The sequence below is a fragment of the Pelophylax lessonae genome (genome assembly GCF_965119305.1).
Source record: "Pelophylax lessonae genome assembly, chromosome: 5".
Taxonomy (NCBI): domain Eukaryota; kingdom Metazoa; phylum Chordata; class Amphibia; order Anura; family Ranidae; genus Pelophylax; species Pelophylax lessonae.
In genome coordinates this window covers 469,426,945-469,446,552 of record NC_138772.1, presented here as the reverse complement: position 1 = coordinate 469,446,552, position 19,608 = coordinate 469,426,945, and the positions used below count along the sequence as shown (strand labels likewise).

At 45.4% G+C, this 19,608-nt stretch overlaps 1 protein-coding gene across 1 annotated transcript in view; it reads right to left on the bottom strand.

Moving 5' to 3' along the window:
- DECR1 (2,4-dienoyl-CoA reductase 1) overlaps positions 1-19,608 on the bottom strand; it is a 173,397-nt gene that overhangs the window by 139,120 nt on the left and 14,669 nt on the right. The window contains exon 2 of the mRNA XM_082258792.1: positions 299-504. Coding sequence (XP_082114918.1) covers positions 299-504 — 206 coding nt within the window. The remainder of the gene's footprint in view (positions 1-298; positions 505-19,608) is intronic.

Genomic DNA, 19,608 nt, shown 5'->3' with positions numbered 1-19,608 from the left:
CTGCTGTTAGGCAGCCAAGGCCCACTATACCTTTACCTAGCACCTACCTGTAGGGTGCTACACAAGTCATTGCAGGCTCCATTTAACCACACCCCCTTTAAGCCACACCTATTTAGCTTGATACCAAACCCATTATTTTAATCCTACTAGACCATGCCTACAAATGAATGCCCTGCCCCTAATTAAAATACTCCGCATACAGACAAAAAAAAAAAAAAACAAACAAAACAGTGTCCCTAAACATTTTTGGAGAATGTTGGCAACTATTGGTCATGGTTGCATAAGGATAGTACATTACCTGCTAGATATTACACATTCAGCTCCAAGTCTAGACAGTGCCGTTGTCATGCCTCTGCCAAGGCCTGTACCTCCCCCAGTGATGAAGGCAACTTTTCCTTTAAAAGTATTGGGAGGCAGCATCACATTCTGCTGTGAGGGAAAGAAACTGGCTTGAGGGGCGTCCATGTTATCACTTGATAAAGCTGGGGTTCCACAATTGAAAGCCTGGCAACATAAGACAGAAAGTGGTTACCATAGTGCTCACACAGGATTCCCCCCCCCCCCCCTCCCGAGTACAAATAACAAGGGACTGCACATTCCCTCACCATTAATAATACCATTTCAAAATGATTTTACCCCAAGCTTAAATCAGACCGTCAGTCATTTCTTCTTCTTTTCTTCAATAAAATATTCAGCTCTTGCTATGTAATAGTGAATCAAAAATGTAAATTGGTGGCAGTAAATTCCTTATTTTTTGTACTTCCTGTTTTCCTGCTTGTAACTAGCCTAGGCAAATGACATGGTTTCCTGTATTTGCAGCACTGACTCCTGGGAGATAAACGTCATATCCCAGCAGTGCTGTTTTTTTTCCTTCTCACTCAGTTTCCTGGCAGGGGAGGGGGCGGGGAGCATGGAGCAGGGCTGTTTCTATATCTATAGCAGCCACGGCGGAAGTTTGCTGCCGATGTTAGTTCATGTTGGGACAAAAGCGATTTCTCTATTGCGCATGCGTGCCCGGGAGCCCTGATTTCACTGCGTCAGCGAGGCGGAGCTGTCGGCAACATTATCAGGAAGACTATGGCTTGAGCTTCATTTGCCCTTACTAGAAATGGCCACTCACAACAGACATTGATTGTAATCAGCTGTGGCCATTTTTATTAGGTCACCATGAAAAGAGCTTTCCTGGAGTATTTCAGTCCCTGGCAGTGCAACTAAAGCAAACAAACAATTATGGGTGGAAAGGCGCTGTCAAAAGATCTCCGGGATAAAGTTGGACAGGCACAAGTCAGGAGATGGATACAATGGATACAAATAAAAAAAAAAAAAAAAAAAAAAGGTCAAAGGCTTTATCAATGCCTAGAAGAACAGCGAAGTATTAAGTAGTGGGAGGTATTGGGTACAACACAGACCCTCCAAACTGGACGAAAGAACCAGAAGGAAACTGGTCAGAGAGACTACCAAGAGGCCTCCAGCAACTCTGAAGCAGTTGCAGGAATTTATGACAAAGAGTGGTCTTTGGGTATATGTGACAACAATATCACAAATTCTGTGTGGCTTGTAAGGGAGGGTTGCAAAAAAAAAAAAAAAACTCCTCAGGAAAGGCCACATGCAGTCACGACTGAGCTCTGCTAAAAAGGCACCTTGAAGATTCTGAGGCCGCACGGAAAAAGAGGTTATGATCAGATGAGACTAAATTTGAATTACTTGGCCTCAACACCAAACGAAATGTCTGGCAGAAATCCAATACAGCTCACCATCCAAATAAGACCATTCCTACAGTAAAGCATGGAGGTGGTAATATCTTGTTATGAGGGTGTTTCTCTGCAGCAGGGACTGGAGCCCTTGTCAGGAAAGAAGGAAAAAGGATGGGGCAAAATACCATCAAATTCTTGGAAATTTGTTGCCCTCTGCCAGAAAGTGGTCAATGGGAGAAAGGTTTACTCACAAACATGACAATGACCCAAAGCACACAGCAAAAATTACCACATAGTGGTTGAAGGAGAAAAGCGTGAATGTGCCTGCATGGCCTAGTCAGCCATTTGAGGTCGATTGAAAATCTGTGGAATGACTTGAAGACTGCAGTCCACAAACGCTCACCATCAAATGTAACTGAACTTCAGGAGTTCTGCAAAGAAAAGTGGGCAAATATTGCAAAGTCTAGATGTGCAAAGATAGTAGAGACATATCCCAACAGACTAAAGGCTGTATTTAGGGCCGGTTCACACTAGTGCGATGCTAGACCTCGCATGTGATTTGCACCGCATTGCTGTGCGGATCACATACGATGTCTGTGCGATGAGATTTCAGCCATACAAACTGTATGGCTGAAATCGCATTGCATTCGCACCAAAATGGTGCAGGACCCTTTTTTTGGTCCTCACTGAAATCGGATCACATAGGTGTTCACACCCATGTGATTCGATTCCTGCGCCATGTCAGTTTGCACTGCGATATGTGAACTGATTTGGGGGTGTAATTAACTTTACATTAAAACTACAATAGGTAATACACATGACTAGACATATGCCGGTGTAACGTTAAAAAACCATACCCCGTGAAGAAACCATACCCTCGTCACTTCCTGTGAGAAACAGCTGAGCAGCGAAGGAGTGCACATGCTCAGAGAGCCGGAAACATCATGGAAGAGCAGAGAAGATGACAAGTGCGCATGCTCAGAAGATATGAAATAATTACGGTAGTGAAAGTAATGTTAAACTTGCGGCAGTTACATAAAACAGCGCGGCTGCACTATGAGGCATCTCCGCTCCTATCCTTGTAACTTTCCTGATGTGGGCTAATAAATATGAAAGCGGCGGCGGGTGTATGAGATGTAAATGTCGGCTCCGTGATCCGCTTTTATATTTATTACCCCAGATCAGGGAAGTGACAGGGAGAGTAGCGGAGATCACTCATAGTGCAGAGGAAATGTTTTAATGTAACGGCGGCAAGTATAACGTTAAACACACTGCCGTGAGAAATCCATACCCTCCGGAAGTGACGAGGGTATGGTTTTCTCACGGGTATGGTTTTTTCACGGAACACCGGTTTTCGGTAATTCGATATATCGCGGTATTGCATAGCCACGGTATTGTTATTGTGGCATTTTTAAAATACCGAGTTTCTCTGCTCCTGGGTCTGACTTGTGAATTGATACATTTCAGTGAGCTGGATGACTCATTCACTCAGCTAATGCCTTTCAGCATTAAAGAGGTTGTAAACTCGTATAAATTTTTTTTTTTTTTTTTTTTTACACCCTGCAAAAGAAAGACATAATGAGCTAGTATGCATCGCATATTAGCTCATTATGCAATACTTACCTCAGAACGAGCCCCCGCCGTGCCGCTCACTCACCTCTATGACGGGCGACATGTCTAGTCGCCCGTCTTCCGGGATCGCGGCATCCGGCCATCTGATTGGCCGGAGCCGCGGTGACGTCACTCCCGCGCACGCGCGCGGGAGCCGACAGTCACGGCACGGGGCTCTGAAGGAACGGCACGATCGGCCGTTCCTTCAGAGCGCATGCGCCAGTGACGTCACTGGCGACATGTAAGGTAAATATCTCCTAAACGGTATATGTTTAGGAGATATTTACAGTACCTATAGGTAAGCCTTATCATAGGCTTGCCTATAGGTACAAGTTGTAGAGGAGGGTTTACTTCCTCTTTAAGTCTCCCAGTAACTATAAACAAAAATGATTACATTGTATCTTTTACTTCCCTCTGCCAGGGAGAAAGGAAGTTTAACCTCTTAAAGACTGGATCTTTTTCTGACACTTGTTGATTGCAAGTTAAAATCAGTTTTTTTTTTGCTAGAAAAGTACTTAGAACCCCCAAACATTTCATATATTTTTTTAGCAGAGACCCTACAGAAAAAAATGGTGATTGTTGTAATATTTTATGTCACACTGTATTTGCGCAGCAGTCTTTCAAAAGCAATTAATAGACTTTAATGAATAAAAAAACAAAAAACGTAACAGTAAAGTTATCCCAATTTTTTTTTTTTGTTACACAGAGAATCGTGATCTTTATTCCAAGCTAAAAAATCGTGATTCTCATTTTGGCCAGAATCGTGCAGCTCTAATATATATTATATATATATATATATATATATACATATATACACATACACACACACACACACACACACACACACACACGCATAGCAGCCCACATTACATTATTATATAGCCATCAAGCAGTGTCTGGCCTACCTGGTGATGACTGGTCCTGGCGCTCTGATCCGATGGCCTGGTCTTTAAAGGGGCAAATCCTTGCGATCCAGAAGTGGTTAAACCTGCAGGAGGACCGGTGTTTTTATCTATTAATGACTTTACCATTGCTTTAGGCCTGGTTCACATGTATGCGGGTTGGTGGTTCACATGTATGCGGGTTGGTGGTTCACATGTATGTGGGTTGGTGGTTCACATGTATGTGGGTTGGTGGCCCACATTTGCACAGGCATAGCAGCCCATTGATTTGAACGGGCTGCTATGCCCTCTTTTTTTTTTTTCGCAGAAAAAAGGTGCATGCAGCATTTTTTTTAAATTCAGTGGCCTTGAAATCCATCCTGCTTTGGCACCATGCGACTAACCTGCAGTTCCTGCTCTGGCAAGCTTTCTGCATTTTTTGTATACGTGGGCATGGCATTTAAAAACAGTTTGCGTGTGCAGCAACGGCAGGTAAGTCGCATGGTGCAAAAGAAGGATGGATTTCATGGCCACTGCATTTTTTTAAATTCTGCATGCACCTTTTTTCAGCTGAAAACGCAGGCATAGCAGCTCAAGCCCATTCACATCAATGGGCTGCTATGCCTGTGCAAATGTGGGCCCCCAACCCGCATACATGTGAACCAGGCCTAAAGCAATAGTAAAGTCATTTATAAACAACACCTCCTTCAGGTTTAACCACTTCTTGACCACAAGGATTTGCCCTCTTAATGATCAGGCCATCGGATCGGAGCCGAGCGCCAGGACCAGTTATCACCAGTTAGGCCAGACACTGCTTGATGACCTATTTTAGGCCTGGTTCACGGAGTCTGTACTGGCTGACTATATAATAATGTGCATAAGTGAACCAAAGCCCCTAAATTCAGCAATGAAACTGAAGTGAGGTGGAAATTTAATAATTTAAATTTAATAATAGAATACCGTGATAATACCGTATACCGTGGCAAAACCTTAATCAATTAATCGCAGCATGAAAATCTGATACCGTCACAAGCCTACACATGACAAAGATAACTTGCCCCAGGCCTTCCCCCCCCCCACTTGCTCTCCTAATAAAAATTGACCACACTGAGAAGGCGAGCACACCGTGGTCAATTCTCTAGCTATGCTGGGAACTCTGTGTACTCTCCTCCAATGATCAGACTTGTCCTGATATGCCCCTGCTGCACAGCCATTCACTGGGAAGCTTTGTACTGCTGCTGCTCCTCCCCCAGCTCTTATGCAGCTGAGAACTGAGGGAATGTGACCACTTCTAAAAAAGCTATTTAACCACATACTACCTGCCCACCGTCAAATGACGGCGGAGCGGTGTAGCTATTGTTCTGGGATGCCGTCACATGATGGCGCACCAGAACAGCCTCTGATTACCCTGAGTGTCCTGATTACCCAAAATGTAAATAAAGTGCCAATTCCTGCCTACCATCAGTGCCCGCCATCAGTGCCCACAATCAATGCCCATAGTGCTGCCAGTCAGTACCCAACAGTGCCTGATCATCAAGGCACTGATGGGCACTGACTGGCAGCACTATGGGCACTGATGGTGCTGCCCATCAGTGCCGCCTCCAAGTGCCCATTAGTGCCACCTCATCAGCGCACATCAGTGAAGGAGAAAACTTTTTTCTTTCAAAATTTTCTGTCTTTTTTCTTTTTTTTTTTTGTAAGAAATAAAAAACCCAGCGGTGATTAAATACCACCAAAAGAAAGCTCTATTTGTGCGAAAAAAATGAAAAATGTCATATGGGTACAGTGTAGCATGACCGCGCAATTCTTATTCAAAGTGCGACAGCGCTGAAAGCTGAAAATTGGCCTGGGCAGGAAGGGGGTAAAAGTGCCCTGTGGGCAAGTGGTTAAAATTGCTTTTTTTTTTTTTTAATATCTATACACACGGTTTTGCCTTTCATTTCCATTTCAAACGTAATGGGTTCTTTTACACGGTAATTGTTTACAATCATATTAAGCCTGGGTTCACACATGTCTAGTGCGAATTATATGCCCGTTTTCACTGCAAATAAACAAAGCATTTGTTCAGCGGTTCAGGTGCGCTTTTGATGCTGTTCTGATGCAAATTTGCAAGGCTCAGAATGGATTTTTGTCACAGCTGAGCTTTCAGTGCTGGCCAATACATAGTGTGTCAACTCCTGTAGGAGAGCTATCCATTCTGAAATCCTGAACAGAATCTTTAAACACAACTGAACACATGTGCGATTCAGAAGCGTTCCCATAGAACTCAGTGAGCCAGGAATTCGCAATTAACTGCACAGGTCTCTTTTTAAAATTTGCACTACAGATGCACCACATACATGTAAACAGCATTAATGGAAATCAATGTTATTTCATGTGTCATGCAAATCGGATGCAGTTCAAAACGCATCCAATTTGAATATACTGTATGTGAACCGGGCCTAAAATTCCATGTCTCTACGTCAGCAGGTTAAAAATTACTCAAGTCACGGATTTTGCGTGACAGCCAGGCAATTGGCATTTTCAAGAGTAGTATTGCTCTAAAATGTTTTTCTTCATCAGGAGTATTTCTTCCCATTAAATATTTTCCTTAATCTGATTAAATTTCAAAAACAGATGTCATGTCAAGCTTCTTGCTCGCGGATACATTATACACTATATGTACAGTATATGCAAATATGGAAGTGGATGGAAGTGACCTGTCTAAAAATTTACAAGTGTAATGATGACCTCAGTTTTTTTTTTTTTTTTTAATTAAAAGCATAACACATTCTCCCCCATTATAAAAAGGATGTAAAGTGTCAAGGTTAGTATTAAATGTACTGAAAAAACGGAAGCACAGGTTTCATACTACAAGACAGCATGCTGGTTTTGCCGTCTAGCAAATTTAAAATGAAAAGGTCACTTTTGTTATTCATTGTTTTAATTTCCAGTGACATCTGGTTTAAGAACCATCCTCATAATTAGATAAAAATAAGCTGAAACTCAAATTGCTGAAAATGAAAAACATAAAATAAGAGTCATGGCTCACATTAAAGCGGTGTTCCACCCAAAAGTGGAACCAGAATCTGTGTCCAATGAACAAAAGCGAAAATAGATTTTTTATGGATGTCTGCGCAGGGAGTCGATTCCTCCTTTTTAGCTGGAGTGTGGATTACTAGCACAGCTTGATGTTAATGAGATGTGGTTTATCCATCCATACTGAGAGCCTGGATTCGCTGATCGGTAGCGAAATCTCCCCCGCCGACCACGTCCCCTGGGCGCAAAACGTGCCCAGAACTCCTCCCCAGCCTGACAGGCTGGCATCCGTGTTGATAACTGTCAATGATAGAGGTCTGAAGGACCGACCCTGTGTCAAGGACAGCGGCCAGCGCCACCACAGAAGATCCGACCCGGATGACTCAAGGAAATACTCCTTTCCAAGGACTGAGGTGTCCTGTCCCACCTGTCCAGGATCTCCGCTTGCAGAGACCTGGTGTGAAATTGAGCAAACGGTACTGCTTCGAAGGCCGAGACCAGCCATCCCAGAACCCGCATGCAGGTCCCCAAAGAGGAGAGATTGTCATTCCTGAGAGCTCCGATCTCCTCCTGCAAAGTCCCGAATTTTTGTCCTCCAGAAGGAAGACCCGAGATTAAGCAAAGTCCAAGGACCATCTAGGTACTGGAAATGAGTAGAGGGAGTCCGTGCCAATTTCTGAAATTGACAGCCCACCCGAACTCCTGAAGCGTCTGAACCTTCACAGCCAGATCTTTTGCCAAGGTTACACATGAGTTCGACCTTACAAGAGATCGTCCAGGCAACCGAGGACCGCAATGCCCCGTAAACGCAGCAAAGCTAGACCGGAGCCAACACCTTGGTGAAAACCCTGGGAGCCGAAGCGAAACCGAAAGGCAACGCCACAAACTGGTAATGCTCCCCAGTCACCGCAAAGCGGAAGCAGCTCTGATGACCCTCGAAAATAGGGATGTGGAGATACGCATCCTGCAAGGCGATGGATGCAGTAATTCTCCAGGCCTCAACGAGGCCATCACCGACCGGATGGATCCATCCTGAACGTCCCGCAAAAAGTGGTTCAGGGACTACCAGTCCAGAATCGGACACACCATGCCCTCTTTCCTGGGCACCGTGAACAGGTTGGAGTAAAAACCGCGAAAACTTTTTCCGAAAAAGAACGGGTACAATGACTCCGTGTGCAAGCAAACCGTGCACAGCCCCCATGAGATCTGAGACGATCAGGGGACAGCTGAAGAATGGATGGGCGGAACCTGTCTGCGGGGCGAGATCAACTCGATCTTGTGCTCTGAACGAATTGGTTAGTGAACCCACCTGTCCTGAATGCCGGACAACCAGGGGTCCTGAAAAGAAAGCAGACGTCCCCCCCACCCTGACAATGTGGAGGGCTTCCCTTTTAGGGAGAGGTGGAGTGGGCTGCCACACCAGACTGACCGACGTTTGGCTTACCCGACCACGGCTCCTCGCGGCCACCGGGAAGGCGGAAGTCTTGAAGGAGGGCCCCCTCCGCGTACGGGGGAGCTCTCCCTTGGTGACCTGGGGCAGACGAGTACTCTTACCTCCCGTGAACCCCGTAATCAACTCATCTAGAGTTACCCCAAAAAGACGACCACCCTCATAGGGGACCTCAGACACACCGTCTTTTAGGACGCGTGGTCAACCGACCAGCAATTTAACCAGGTAATGCGGTGGATCGCAATCCCCACCGCCGGCAACCGGGCGACCAACGGGGCAACGTCCAAACCTGCGTCGCCCAGGAAGCTTGCAGTGTGGACGAGCGGGTCCTGCTGCGAAGCCCCTTGCACCATGTCATGAGCGCCTGAGAGGCCAACACTGAAGCAAAACACAGGTTGCAACAGGGAATCCGCCACTAGATAAAATGTGGCGGGCAAGTGCTTCCACACGCCTATCAGCCGGATCCCTGAATACCAGGAATCCCCTACCGGCAGCAAGGTGGACTTATTCAGCCTAGACACAGTGTGATCCCCTGCTTGGGGACAACGACCAACATTCGTCTACCGCCTCCGAAAAACGGAGAGCGGGTGGAAAAACGCTTAGGCACCACCAACATGCGCTAAATGCGCCGCCACTGGCCACTCACAATCTCGTGAAAATCCACCGGGCAGGAAAAATGCCAGGCCCGATAGTCTGGGGTCTGCGGAACCCGAGCAAAACGGACTGCTCACTAGACTGAGCTGGTTCATTGTCAAGATAGAGAGATACTGTTACGACGCCCATAAGAGCATCCATCGTAGCGCGTTCAAACGCTACCGAGGAGGAAGATTCCCCCTCTCCCTCAACGTGGAGGACCGGGACAGCTTAGGGGGACCATCGTCCATGGCAACCAATTCGGGCTCAGAGTCAGAGGACTGGGAGGGCACAGGCCGTTTTTTTATGGAGGAGCGTGCCGACATCAGCAGATTCACCTGGGACGCCAAAGTCACCAGAGCAGCAGATATGGGTGCCAGGGGAGAGGATTCAGGTGTACCCGAAGTCCCCACCAGGTCTGTGGGGGATTTATTATCACGGGAGACCTTTTTGCCTTAAATGAAAAAAGGGACGCTGGTCCTTTAAATCGGCGGTTCCCGCCCCCCCCCCCCCGCCATCTGCACCAACTGAAAGAGCCCCTCGAGAAAACACACTAGCAAAAAAAGAATTTGATTTGGTCGAATAATGGATGAAATATAAGCAAAAATCCCCAGCCTGTCAGCCCATGTTACACAGGATAAAAAAAAATAGAGAAGGAGGAAGTGACCTCACATCGCTAGAGGCCAGCCCCCGAGCCCAGAGAAAAGGTGCCTATTGAAAGTCAATGACAAATGTCACAGGGAAAATGGCCGCTTGCCCTTACTAGGCATGTTCTAGCTAGTGTGTAAAGAGAAAACACAAACCCAAACAAAGCAGGAAAAAACCTAAAACTCTGCTTCTGAAGCTAGGCAGCATGAAACTGAAGTAATATCAGATTGGGTTCTGGTAATGGCTGAGGGATGGCCCCCTAGTGGCATGCTGAGGTACAAACTTTTTTTGTATTAACCTGATAATCAATTATCTGCCTAGCCTGCTCCTGCAGAGGGCGCCATTACCCATTAGTGAAGGCTAATACCATCGGGCAGCGACTGTCAGAGGACTCTAGAATGGTCACTCTTTTTTGTTTATCATGCAGTGGAAAAAAAAAAAAGCACAGGTGACCACATACCACCAAAAGAAAACTATTTGTGGGGGGGGGGGGGGGAATCAATTTCATTAGGGTTCAGCGTCGCACGACCGTGCAATTGTCAAAGTAACGCAGTGCCGAATCACAAAAAAATGGCCTGGTCATTAAGGGGCAAAACCTTCCATTCCAGAAGTGGTTAACAACCAACTATTGTTGGGGACCCCCACGCTGCATCTGAGCAATACCGCATGTGATAACGCCAGCAAAATCCTGGTGATAAATATTGTAGCTTTTTTTACTTTCTGTTCTGTTTGTGAATTGAACTAAACAGCTTACCGCATGTTTTTTTTTTTGCATTATTTATCAGAATATTTTTCATTTTGCCCTAAATACCGCATAATCGTTAATTTTGGTTAATTAGAATTTTTTTTTACTGCATGCGATAATTTATGCAAATGAGTCATGTAAGCACGTTATTGCATGTGGCAATCTTTAGTGCCGGTTCACACTAACGCGGCACGACTTCGGGGGCGACCTGTGAAGTCGCGTGCACTGCGACTTCGGCGCAACTTGCACAGACTTCATATAATGAATGTCTATGCAAGTCGCTCCAGGTCGCCCCAAAGTAGTACAGGACCCTTTTTCTAAGTCGGAGCGACTTGTGTCGCTCCTATTAGAACGGTTCCTGTAGCACAAAATGGACCGCAACTTGCCAGGCTGACAAGTCGCGGTAGTGTGAATGGACACTTAGTGAACTGACCCCATAGACTCTCTGGAATCTATATCTACCGATGACCTCCATAAACAAACATTTTAAATATAGTTCAGCTTTACGACAGACAGAGACCCCAATTTTAGTTTTAGAAGAAGAACAAAGTTACTCATAAAATATATAGTAGCCTCATAATTAAAAGGCAAGCAAGTTGAATTTAGAAAAAAAAGAAAAAACGCCACAGTAAGGTGAGTTTCTGAATGCATCCAAGTCAATGAAGCGTTTAATTAAAATCTTACACTTTGCTTAGGGAAATGTTTGTTAGTAATTTGATGTCTTTGAAGCGATAACTACAATCACTCTGATAAAATGCTGAAGGACCGATGTGCTGCATAGTGAGATAGGGCTTTCACACAGATAGAAATAAGTGAATCAGACAGCAGAGGCATCTAACATAATGGGCTCCTCATTCATCTTAATAACACAAAGCTTATAGAGACGCACAGTGACTCTTCTGGGAAGGCAACTTATTTTAACTCTTTAGGTCAAAAGCTAGCACATGTGGCTTGTTGTATGGATCACAGAATGGTAAAAATTATAGATTTACATATATAAAAGTATTAGGCTTCTTTCACACGGTCCGCCTCCGCAGGCGGATCCGTGTTGCTCAGCGGGGATCGATCCGCGATCCCCGCTGAGCCGGGCGGATAACAGCTCTGTCTCCGCTTGCAGAGTGGAGAGGGAGGTGTCTCAGCCCCCGCTGCCCTCTATGGGGGATCGGAGGAGAGCGGACCGCTTGTCCGCTCTCATCAGATCCGCTCCGCTCCGATTACTGAACGGATGGAAAAATAGGGTTTCCATTTGTCCAGATTTCAGCACAGGATCGGATGCGGATGGCAGCGGGTGTCAGCGGAGGTGACCTCCGCTGACACCCGCTGCCCCATAGAGCTGCATGGTGGGATCAGATCAGATCCACCTAAAAAACTGACAGGCGGATCTGATCGGACCGCCCGTGTGAAAGAGCCCTTACTCTTTGTGGTAGTGCTTTCATGACCTAGTGATGAACCTCAGCATATACCTTGTAATTGCATGTAGGTGGGTATCAAAGCAAATGGCCTTTCAACGCATGATTTCTGCAAGTAATGCCCGATCACCACAAGCAAAGCATGGATTGGATGCAAGGACTGGGCCATATAGAGCTCTGAGCCCTCATTCACATTAAACACGGGTTTGTAATCGTGCAAGTCCAGCTGAACTCGCACAATTTCAAACCCGCATTTCAGTGCAAGTTCCGGGGCGATTTGAAAGACATCTGTGCGGGTTCATGCACACATGTCTATTGACATCGCCCCCGAAATCCCCAAAAGTAGTGCAGGAACTACTTTTGGAAATTGGTGCGGTACCACAGTCAGCATCGCACCGATTGGGGCAGTGCCGTTGCCGGCAATAGGATGCGATTTGGCATGCAATTTGACATGTGAAATCTTGCCGATGTGCAACAGGGGCTTAAAGTAAAACCAACTATCACCTCCAATTGAAAAAATAAAAATGTGCTGCAGCACTTTATTATAGGGTGTCTCTGCCAGGGACTTCCACCTAATGAAGCTTTCTGGTGTGGCAACTCTGCTTCACTGCTCCTGAATTCAGAGCAGAGTTCCTGCTTGCACTACGGTGGGAGGAGAAAATGTTGCAGAGGGCATTACTATCAGCGATGTCACTACCAATTCACAGGCCGGTAGCTTGTCAAGCCCACACATGCTCCTACCCCACTGCTTCTGGATTGACAGCGCTACTTCTGTTGCTGAAACCTTCCCACTGTGAGCTTCAGCATCTGTGGTGTTGGGGGGTGATATAAATGAGGATTTGGTGCAGTCAGGAAAGGTAAAGGTTTTTGTTTACTAATGAAATATGCACGGCTTGACTAATTTGCTTGGAATCTAGGAGCCAGCTAAAAAAGTTAGGAGCCAGTTTTTTTTCCGCGCATGCCGAATGGCCGGCTTCTGTCGGACCGGCTGCCATACACACAGGCCGAGTTGCGGCCAGTTTTTATTTTAATGAACCAGCTGATGTTGCCCGGCCCGGCGTTTGGCTTAGCTTGATGATGTGATGGGAAGTGGCTTACTAGGGAAGGACAGTGCAGCAAGGTGGAGGAGATCGGAGATCTAGTAACTCATGCCATGTAAAGCCCCTTTTCACATGGCACCTCCGCCAAGCGGATTCTGCTTGCTCAGCTGGGATTTCTCCGCTAATCCCCGCTGAGCAGGCGGATGACAGGTCTTGTCCGCTCCGCAGAGTGAACATGGACACAGTCCCACTCTCCTCATTGAGGCACTCGGATGGAAATGGACTGCCTGTCCATTTCCATCCAATGCCATCTGATTCGATCCGTCGGACAGATGGAAAGTAGGACCACCATCCGTCTGTTTTTGGCAGACAGAATTGGATGGCGGCCGTTGTCAGCGGACATCAGCCGCTCCATAGAGGAGACTGGAGGGTCTGATCAGGTCCGCTTGAAAAACTGACAGGCGGACCTGATCAGACAGCCCGTATAAACTGGGCCTTCAGCTGTGTAGCATGACAGGGAGAGAATGAAAAATAATAAAACATTTATTTTAAAATGGAAAGAAAAAAAAAACACCTTTAAAATAAGGGAAAAAAATTGGGACTTTAAATGAGGTGTGTGAGAACAACTGGCCCTTAGTAAATTAGACTGCAAGTAATACAGGGTGCCGTGAACGGGCCTTGCAGCTCACACATGAGTTTGCAAATGTGTTAACTAAACCCCTGTTTTTAACGTACATTGTTAGACAGGTTAATTTGGTTTGTTAGCAGGCTGGTCGGTGAGTATAATTTACTAAGGGCTGGTTGTTCTCATGCACCTCAATTAAAGTCCCAATCTTTTTTCCTTATTTTCCATACACAGGGATGGAGACGCAGAGCCTTACCCGGCTTGTGTATCATTTAAAGACCCAAAACTGCTTTTATTCTACAAAAAAATGTTTCCATCTTTGTGGGGTTGTAAATGGAACTAAGGCCATTCCAACCAGCTGCCCCACACTCCCTGTCCACTCACCGGTAAGGACAGGGCGCCAGATCAAGCCCTCAACATCTTTAACCTCTGCTCTTGGGAAAGAGATGGGTGGGTAGTGAGAACAGGCAGGGTAAACCCTCAGCGCTGCCAGTGACTGCTTGTTGTAGCCCCCGCCACCATAAGAGGGCACCACCATAAGAGGGCACAAATTTCCCAATGTAAGCGTCTTCTTACAGCGGGCCGCGAAGCCGCGGCCTCAATTACTGGCCATTCTGGCATCTTAGTCAGCACACTCGCGGATGGGGAATCGCATGTGTACAGGATACCTGCCGCAGTGTATCCCAAACACCAGGCTGCTAATTCTAGTTGCCAATGCAACCTAGCGCCTGGGGTTTGTCGAGCCCTGGAAGTACAATCTGTTAATGCGGCACCACATCCAGTAGGAAAAAATGTGCAATACCTTTATAAAGACAGAGCAAGAAAGGACTTTAAAGGCTGCCACTCATAACCCTAATTTAAAACAGCACTAGAGTATGTCATATTGTAAAACCATATACAAAGTTTTTAAGCATACATGGAAAAAATAAATAAAACCTTTTAACATCCACATAGAATGTGTGACAACATATCAAGGGGTATACAGAACTTCTATATCCTCCATAGCTACAATATCTAGTCCAGACATTTACACATGGTACACGAATATTCAAGATCCAGTAATCAAAATGATATACAGGTATCAATGGACTGAATGAATGAAGAAGGATCCAAACGAAGAATCTTAATCTCTACACGTTTCGCTAGACTTCGTTTCCTCAGGAGATCCTATATCATTGTAAGAATAAACCATAATTATTCACAACAAATATACAGTATATCACAAATATTTTATTATATCTTTTCACGTGACAACACTGAAGAAATGAAACTTTGCTACAATGTAAAGTAGTGAGTGTACAGCTTGTATAACAGTATAAATGTGCTGTCCCCTCAAAATAACTCAACACAGCCATTAATGTCTAAACCAATTGCAACAAAAGTGAGTACACCCTTTACTAATAATGTCCAAATTGGGCCCAAAGTGTCAATATTTTGTGTGGCCACCATTATTTTCCAGCACTGCCTAAACCCTCTTGGGCATGGAGTTCACCAGAGCTTCACAGATTGCCACTGGAGTCCTCTTCCATTCCTCCATGACGACATCACGAAGCTGGTGGATGTTAAAGAGACTTTTACGCCCCTACACCTTCCTTTTGAGGATGCCCCACAGATGCTCAATAGGAATTAGGTGTGAAGACATGCTTGGCCAGTCCATCACCTTTACCCTCAGCTTCTTTAGCAAGGCAGTGGTCATCTTGTAGGTGTGTTTGGGGTCGTTGGAATACTGCCCTGCGGCCCAGTTTCTGAAGGGAGGGGATCATGCTCTGCTTCAGTATATCACAGTACATGTCGGTATTCATGAACCCCTCAATTAACTATGAGCTCACCAGTGCCGGGCCATGACACTCCCACCACCACGCTTGACTATTAGCAAGGCACACTTGTCTTTGTACTGGTTGCCACCAAACACGCTTTACTCCATCTGAATCAAATAAGTTTATCTTGGGTCTCATCAGACCACAGGACATGGTTCCAGTAATCTATGTCTTTAGTCTGCTTGTCTTCAGCAAACTGTTTGTGGGCTTTCTTGTGCATCATCTTTAGAAGAGGCTTCCTTCTGGGATGACAGCCATGCAGACCAATTTGATGCAGTGTATGGTCTGAGCACTGACAGGCTGACCCCCCACCACCCCTTCAACCTCTGCAGCAATGCTGGCAGCACTCATACATCTATTTCCCACAGGCAACCTCTGGATATGACACTGAGCATATGCACTCAGCTCCTTTTGTCGACCATGGCAAGGCCTGTTCTGAGTGGAACCTGTCCTGTTAAGCCGCAGTATGGTCTTGGCCATCGTGCTGCAGCTCAGTTTTAGGGTCTTGGTAATCTTCTTATAGCCTATGCCATCTTTATACAGAGCAACAATTCTTTTTTTCAGATCCTTAGAGTTCTTTGCCATGAGGTGCCATGTTGAACTTCCGGTGACCAGTATGAGAGAGAGTGACAATCCCAAATTTAACACCCCATTCACACCTGAGACCTTGTAACACTAACGAGTCACATGACACCGGGGAGGGAAAATGGCTAATTGGGCCCAATTTGGACATTTTCATTTAGGGGTGTAGTCACTTCTGTTGCCACCGGTTTAGACATTAATGGCTGTGTGTTGAGTTATTTTGAGGGGACAGCAAATTTACACTGTTATACAAGCTGTACACTCACTACTTTACATGCAAAGTGTAATTTCTTCAGTGTTGTCACATGAAAAGATAATAAAATATTTACAAAAATGTGAGGGGTGTACTCACTTTTGTGCGAGACTGTATATCCCCCCTGGGTTGGTCTGTACCTCTCAACACAAAAGAGTGAGTATCCCTGAATCCTCTCCCGTTTCACTTGAATGGGAGTATTTGACAATTGCGATGCACTAGCACTAGATGTAATATTGTTACATTTGAAAATATAAATGTTATGGAAACTTGTAAATAGTTATGAGGCACCCCAATCTTAAATGTAAATATTATTCTAATAGTTTTACATAATGCAGCAACATCCACACTAGTGTTGAGCGAACACGGACTGTATTATTCGTGTTCGTACCGAATAATTGGATTTTTTGTACCCGAACACGGACACGGACACTTTACTGTATGTTCGGGTAAAAATCCGTGTTCGGTCGTTTTATTTCCGGGTTTTGCATGCTTTGGCGCTCTTTTCATGGCGGGCTTTCAACAGCCAATCAACAATCGTTTAACTGGTGTGCCTTAAGCCATCCCAGCCATGCCTGCAAATGTCTCAGTAGCTGTGATTGGCCGTCTGAAGCATGTGACCAAGTCTTTATAAGTTCGAGGCAGCCGCAGCGGCGTCATTATGCTGCTTAGATTCAGGGACAGAGCACACATCAACGTGCTGGCTGCTGATTAGGGAAAGATAGGCAGGAAAAAAACATTTGTGTCCGGATAGAATTGAGGGACAGGTCGGAGTGTTTAGGCAGGGCGAGTTGTAGGCATTTTAGGGATAGAGTCTGCTGAATTATAGGGTCAGTGTCTTCTACAAACTACAATCGATATTGCTGTGTGGGGGGTGGGGTCTGCACTCAATCCTGATCTACGATCTCTTCTCAATCCTGTTAGGGACAGAGTCTGCTGAATTTTAGGGAAACTGTGTTCTACAAACTACAATCGATATTGCTGTGTGGTGTGGGATTGGAGATAGGCAGGTGTCAGTGATCCACATCCATTTTTCTGTGTGTGAGCTGCAGTGAACACAATCTTTTTGGGCTGCAGTGAACACAATCTTTTTGGGCTGCAGTGAACACAATCTTTTTGGGCTGCAGTGAACACAATCTTTTTGGGGTGCAGTGAACAAAATCTTTTTGGGGTGCAGTGAACAAAATCTTTTTGGGGTGCAGTGAACACAATCCTTTTTGGTGTGCAGTGAACACAATCTTTGTGGGGTGCAGTGAACACAATCCTTTGTGGGGTGCAGTGAACACAATCTTTTTGGGGTGCAGTGAACAAAATCCTTTTTGGGGTGCAGTGAACAACATCCTTTTTGGGGTGCAGTGAACACAATCTTTTTGGGGTGCAGTGAACAAAATCCTTTGTGGGGTGCAGTGAACACAATCTTTTTGGGGTGCAGTGAACACAATCTTTTTGGGGTGGAGTGAACAACATCCTTTTTGGGGTGCAGTGAACAAAATCCTTTTTGGGGTGCAGTGAACAAAATCATTTTTGGGGTGCAGTGAACACAATCTTTTTGGGGTGCAGTGAACACAATCTTTGTGGGGTGCAGTGAACACAATCTTTTTGGGGTGGAGTGAACAACATCCTTTTTGGGGTGCAGTGAACAACATCCTTTTTGGGGTGCAGTGAACACAATCTTTTTGGGGTGCAGTGAACACAATCTTTGTGGGGTACAGTGAACAGAATCTTTGTGGGGTGCAGTGAACACAATCTTTGGGGGGTGCAGTGAACACAATCTTTGTGAGGTGCAGTGAACACAATCTTTGTGGGGTGCAGTGAACACAATCATTGTGGGGTGCAGTGAACACAATCATTGTGGGGTGCAGTGAACTCAATCTTTGTGGGGTACAGTGAACACAATCTCATACTTCTGAAGGTTTGAGGGTGCTGCCTGTTCCATACTCCCCCTACTCCTCATCTAGCCTTTTAGGGGTACAAACAATAGTAATTGGGGCCTAGTGTGGTTGTGTACGTGTGATATACATACACTTTTTTGGGATCATATTTTCTATTCCGCTATTTAATCAAAAACCTTTGGGGATCAGTTAAATTGGGGGATAGTCTGTGTTGGTACGTGTGAGAGAGATCCACCTTTCCAAGTTGTTGGGGTTCATCTCATACTTCTGAAGGTTTGAGGGTGCTGCCTGTTCCATACTCCCCCTACTCCTAGCCTTTTAGGGGTACAAACAATAGTAATTGGGGCCTAGTGTGGTTGTGTACGTGTGATATACATACACTTTTTTGGGATCATATTTTCTATTCCGCTATTTAATCAAAAACCTTTGGGGATCAGTTAAATTGGGGGATAGTCTGTGTTGGTACGTGTGAGAGAGATCCACCTTTCCAAGTTGTTGGGGTTCATCTCATACTTCTGAAGGTTTGAGGGTGCTGCCTGTTCCATACTCCCCCTACTCCTAGCCTTTTAGGGGTACAAACAATAGTAATTGGGGCCTAGTGTGGTTGTGTACGTGTGATATACATACACTTTTTTGGGATCATATTTTCTATTCCGCTATTTAATCAAAAACCTTTGGGGATCAGTTAAATTGGGGGATAGTCTGTGTTGGTACGTGTGAGAGAGATCCACCTTTCCAAGTTGTTGGGGTTCATCTCATACTTCTGAAGGTTTGAGGGTGCTGCCTGTTCCATACTCCCCCTACTCCTAGCCTTTTAGGGGTACAAACAATAGTAATTGGGGCCTAGTGTGGTTGTGTACGTGTGATATACATACACTTTTTTGGGATCATATTTTCTATTCCGCTATTTAATCAAAAACCTTTGGGGATCAGTTAAATTGGGGGATAGTCTGTGTTGGTACGTGTGAGAGAGATCCACCTTTCCAAGTTGTTGGGGTTCATCTCATACTTCTGAAGGTTTGAGGGTGCTGCCTGTTCCATACTCCCCCTACTCCTAGCCTTTTAGGGGTACAAACAATAGTAATTGGGGCCTAGTGTGGTTGTGTACGTGTGATATACATACACTTTTTTGGGATCATATTTTCTATTCCGCTATTTAATCAAAAACCTTTGGGGATCAGTTAAATTGGGGGATAGTCTGTGTTGGTACGTGTGAGAGAGATCCACCTTTCCAAGTTGTTGGGGTTCATCTCATACTTCTGAAGGTTTGAGGGTGCTGCCTGTTCCATACTCCCCCTACTCCTCATCTA